Genomic DNA, 5392 nt, shown 5'->3' with positions numbered 1-5392 from the left:
GACTCGGAACACGCTAATATCCCTAACGTACGCTTTCGCCATCCCGCTCGGGTGTAAAAACATTTTTTGAAAATAAATAAGTTCTAATTAGTTTTAATACGCTTTCGCCATCCTTAAAACTAATGTCCTATGTCTACTATCCAGTTAAAGATCTCAAACTTTCGCTCTATTGATTTTAACCTTTGACTGTCTTAACCCCTCAAACTTTCGCTCTATTAGTTTTAAGACTTACTAATTAAATTAGACATACAAACCAAAAACAAGTGATATTTAATAAAATATAATTAAGCCAATTTATTTTGGATCCCACAGTTAACTTACTTTACATATCGATATCCTAGTTAATTAGCCAGACATATTAATACGGTTAAGCATGCATAAATTAATTTGGCTTATAATAAAAGGCATGTTAAATGGCATATAATATATCATGCAATAATAATATAAATAAAGGCGGTAAATAATAAACCTGAATAAAATAAACTGCAATTGAATCTTGAAGTATCGAACTTCCACCACAGGTTGGCTGGATCGTTCTTCGGAATTAAACGGACAGAAATTAAAAACAAGGAATTAAAACGATAAATCTAACGTAAGGCTAGATTTATAAAAGGTTCACAACAACTTCCGGTGTAGAAATTGTTATGAGAAAATAAGACTGTTTAAATGAAAGCAGGAAGAAAATAGCAAATGCAGTACAATTTCGGCAGCACTTCGATAGCAGAAAATCGGACAGTTTGAAGTGAAGTGGCTGCCTCTATTTATAGGCGAGCCTTTGCAGTTGGAATGCGTGAAAGTAGGGACTTCTCAGACTGGGACTTGGAGACGTGCGTCTCCACTTCTTTAGGGAGACTCAGCACACGACTTGAGACGTGCGTCTCAAGTGGAGAAGATCTAGGAGGCAGCTGGAGACGTGCGTCTCCACTTTGGTGACGTGGCATAGAGACGTTGGAGACGTGCGTCTCCACGTGCTTGTGTGATTTGGGCCACACACAGTTGATCCTTCGTGGGCTGGGTCATTTGCTTTGCACATTCCGGGTCTTATTTGCACCTCCTTTTCACTTCAGCACCCATTTTTCATCTTTTAGGCACAAATAGTGGTCATTTTAGCTCCATTTCCTCTCCTTTTCACAAATAGTCTCAATAAGATGGTAAAACCTGAAACAAAGCAAATACTCGCATAATATCATAATAAAACAATATAATAAACGGAAAATGATATAAATATCTACGGATTTCAAGCTAAATATACGATATTAAATCGTGTTATCAGCAACCGGCCCAATGAGGAGAAGAAAATGCTCATAATCTGCTACAGAGGAAACGGGCAGCGTTTCCGGATGTATTCCAAAGAGAGATTCCCAACTAAAACCGAATCCGTAGAACCTGCTTCTAAATTAATTAAGTCTTTCCACCAAGTTGAATAATTCCGCCTTCCACCCCTAACAGCACCTTCGCACAAAGCACTTTGAACAGAACCGTATTTCGCCTTAAGCACATTCAGCCACAACGCATTCTCGCTTTTGAATATCCTCCAACTCCACTTAAGCAGAAGTGCCTCATTGAAAGCGCTAACTTGCCTCACCCCTAAACCTCCTTGCTCGATGGGATGGCAGATGCGGTCCCAAGAGACCCAATGGACTTTCCTGCTATCACCACTTTCTCCCCACAGAAAATTCGATTGAATACGTTGGATTTCCTTGCAGACTTTCAAAGGGGCTTGATAGAATGACAGTCGAAAAATAGCTAGGCTAGATAACACCGATTTCAGCAGTGTGATTCTTCCCCCAAAACTCAAGAACATATTCTTCCAATTGTTCAGTTTCGACTTCAGCTTCATAATCAAAGGGTCCCAAGTAGAACAAAGACCCGGATTACACCCTATCGGGATGCCAAGAAATCTAAAAGAGCTGGCCTCGATTCTGCAAGATAAAAAACAAGAGGCAGCCTCCAAAAAACGAGAATCAGAATTGATCCCAATAAGCCTACATTTGTTATAATTAACCCTCAGACCAGATGCCACCTCGAACACTCTAAGAATTTCCTTTAACGTCCATGCTTGCTTCCAAGACGCTTCTCCCAACATTAGCGTGTCATCAGCGAACTACAACAGATCCACGACGCACTCCCTTCCCATCTTGTATCCACAGTATTCTCCTGCAAAAAGCACTTTGTTCACTAAACCCGCTAAACCTTCTGCTGCCAAAACAAATAAGAAGGGGGACAGAGGATCTCCTTGACGGAGCCCTCTATCCACCTTGAAATCTCTGGTTGCGCTACCGTTGACTAAAACAGACATCCAACTAGAAAACACAGTTGCATCCATCCACTTCATCCATCGGATTCCAAATCCCATCCTATTCATTACGCTTTTAAGATAAATCCAACTAACAGAATCGTATGCTTTCTCGAAGTCGACTTTGAACATGAGGCACTTTTGTTTAGACTTCTTCGCGTGATCAACAACTTCATTGGCTACCAACACACCATCCAATAAGAGTCTGCCTGGGACAAAAGCACTCTGATTAACCGACACAATTGGATCCAACACCCTTTTAAGCCTTGAAGCTAGCAGCTTGGAGATAACCTTGTAGACACAACCCACAAGACAGATTGGTCTGAACTCATCTAAACCCAATGGATTGTCACATTTTGGAATAAGAGTGAGAAAAGAGGAGATAATCGCCTTTGAGAGCCTGCCATATTTGTGGAAATCCCTGAACAAATTATAAAAGTCTTGTTTCAAAAAACTCCAACATCTCTTAATGAAGTTAAGATTGTAACCGTCCGGCCTTGGACTTTTGGATCCCTCGCAATCCCACACTACATCCCTAACCTCCGAGTTCAAAAAAGGTGTTTCTAGAGAAGCTGCTTCCTCGCTAGAGATGGTTCTGAACTGAATTCCCGACAGACAGGGGCAAGAGAAGTCAGTTTCAGAATAAAGCCGAGAAAAAAACTTCTTGATTCCTCCTTCACATCCTCAACAGAATCCAGCAGCCGATTCTCCACTAAGATAGAACTGATGTGATTTCTGTGAGTCCTCTCCTTCAAACAACTATGGAAGTACTTGCTGTTTGAATCACCATAGTTATCTCACTTCAACCTGCTCTTCTGCCTCAATAGATTCTCTTTAATATACATCTTCTTCCACATCTCACTCGTTGCTTCACTTCTCTCAATCACCACCTCCTTGATCGAATCCTCTTGACAAGACGAGAGCAAAGAGTCAGCTAAGTTAATCTTCTGAATTCCCTCCCTAATATCAAGGTCAAACTTTCCAAACTGCTCCTCATTCCAAATTCGAAGACTAGATTTCAGGATCCTCAGCTTTTCTTTCAGAATGAAGTCACTCCTTCCCTCGACCTTAATACTCCTCCACACCTTTTCCACGAACGGCAAGAAAGAAGAGTCCTCGAACCAGCAATCATTAACTCTGAAGGGTTTAGGTCCCCAATCAGAGAAATCAGAGATTAACCAGATAGGGCAATGATCAGAAACATCACGATTGTCGATACGCTGACCGGAAATACCCCACTCCAAAATCAAAGAATCAGATAATAGAAACCTATCTATTCTGCTCATGGAAAGACCACCCCCACTAAACCAACTGTATCTCTTACCTTTGCATTGTACATCAATAAGATTGGAATGGAGAATGAACTCTGCAAAATCCTTCATCTCCGACGTCCTACTTCTAGATCCTGACCCACGTCTTTCCCTCTTACACACCACAACATTAAAATCCCCGGCTATACACCACTCCCCATCAGTAAAGTAAGATTTGCATTGCAACAGATCCTTCCACAACTTCCTTTTGAGCTGAAGAGTACAAGGAGAATAGACATTCACGATGTAAAAGGGCAATCCCTTGTGAATGACTTTAATTCCTATAAAACCCTCCCCTCTGAAAGAAAAAAGCACCTCGCACACGCCTTCCTTCCAAATAGTAATCAAACCTCCAGAAGCTCCAGAGGAACCCGAGAAAGACAACCCCACCTTCTCATTAGGCCACAAACTATTAACAATACCCACATCAACGGTTTCCAGTTTTGATTCTTGGATCAAGAAAATGTCTTCCTTCCCATTCTTCACAATTTGAGCAATCCTCTTCCTCTTTATCAAATTGCCTCCTCCCCTAATATTGAATGATCCTATTATCATGATCCCTGAGTTGATTTCTCCTTCTTGCCCTGCTTCTTTTTATTATCAGCATCTTCAAGTTCTATAATCTTCTTCCTTAGGTTCTTCTCTCCTCCAACTAGTTCTGCACCAAAATTGGAAATAATATTCATCAATTTTTCTCCCACGTTAGATTCAATCTGATTCCAAAATCTGGAGTTTCCTTTGGCCACATCCGAATCTGAAATCTGATCATTGCACAAAATGGTTCCCCCAGAAAAAAAAACTATCCTCCTTCTTCGAGCATGACGAGGCAGAACAAAATGATTCTGAGAGTTGAGAGAATCTTTGTGTAACTTTAGGCTTCCTGATAGAAGAGTTTACCATCGGCCCAATCTTCAAACAAGGATTCGCTTCCTCCAAAATAAGAAGAGAACGCTTCTTGGGCCTAATTGCCTTACCTTCCATAGGCCCAACCAAAGCCTTAACTTTCAGAGCCTTTTTCACATGACCCTTTGTCTCTGAACAGCCCACCTCCTTAACCACCTTTTTAAAAAAAGTGTCAACCGATGATTCATCTCCAACTACCTCGTTAGGGGGTTCCACATTGGAGAAAACATTCTAAGCTGAAAAGCCTGAATTCCCCTCCCTAGCCACCCTAACTGCTCCATCAAAAGAAAGACACCTGTTTTTTTCCTTCTCATCTGACATACGTTTCCCCGAGACGACATCCAACGCAAAATCTTTCGGCTGCGTAACGTCTTTTCCGCTGACCTCGAAAACCACTTCATCCTCCTTATGCACTTCTGAAAGAACATGAGAAGCAAACAATTCACCTTCTTCAAGATTACCAACATCCAAATTGCTCCATCTTAACTCAGATTCTAACGAACTATCTGAAGAACCAATCTGCCTTGCTGGCTTTCTGAGATCAATACGCATAGGCCCATGTGAGTCTTCAGACATTTTAATTCTGAAGACTGTTCCATTAATTCTAACACTAAAAGATTCGTTTAAAACGGTAGCACAACTCGTTCTAACCAGAATCCTTGCGATATCCATATGTTCTCCTTTAGATGTGTTGTCATCACAACACACATATTTACCAACCTTAATAGCAAGCAACTCGAAAAAATCATAGTTCCAAGCATGACAAGGAATTCCGTAATTCCTTAACCATGTTGCTCTCTCTGTGTCAACGTCCTCTTCCTTCCACCCTCTAATCTCAGAAAACCATTGAGACCACCAACTCCTCCCTTCCTTTATGAGATCT

The 5392-nt window shown here is 41.1% G+C and overlaps 1 protein-coding gene across 1 annotated transcript; it reads right to left on the bottom strand.

Moving 5' to 3' along the window:
• Positions 1-2104: 2104 nt before the first annotated feature.
• Positions 2105-4161, bottom strand: LOC131635401 (uncharacterized). Its single transcript, XM_058906023.1, has 2 exons — positions 3104-4161; positions 2105-2717 (listed from the first exon to the last, which is right to left on the bottom strand). Exons 1-2 carry the CDS (start codon positions 4159-4161, stop codon positions 2105-2107), a joined length of 1671 nt encoding a protein of 556 aa, XP_058762006.1.
• Positions 4162-5392: the final 1231 nt, after the last annotated feature.

The sequence above is a fragment of the Vicia villosa genome, unplaced genomic scaffold (genome assembly GCF_029867415.1).
Source record: "Vicia villosa cultivar HV-30 ecotype Madison, WI unplaced genomic scaffold, Vvil1.0 ctg.001478F_1_1, whole genome shotgun sequence".
NCBI classification, from domain to species: Eukaryota; Viridiplantae; Streptophyta; class Magnoliopsida; order Fabales; family Fabaceae; genus Vicia; species Vicia villosa.
The sequence above is the reverse complement of the archived record's forward strand: the minus strand, read 5'-3'. Positions and strand labels throughout refer to the sequence as shown.

Excerpts from the sequence above, each read along its gene's own strand:
- LOC131635401 (XM_058906023.1), bottom strand. The coding sequence starts at position 4,161 with ATGATAATAGGATCATTCAATATTAGGGGAGGAGGCAATTTGATAAAG. Across the intron at positions 2,718-3,103 it reads CTATTGAGGCAGAAGAGCAG|GGATTTCCACAAATATGGCA; the intron begins GTTGAAGTGAGA and ends TAATTTGTTCAG.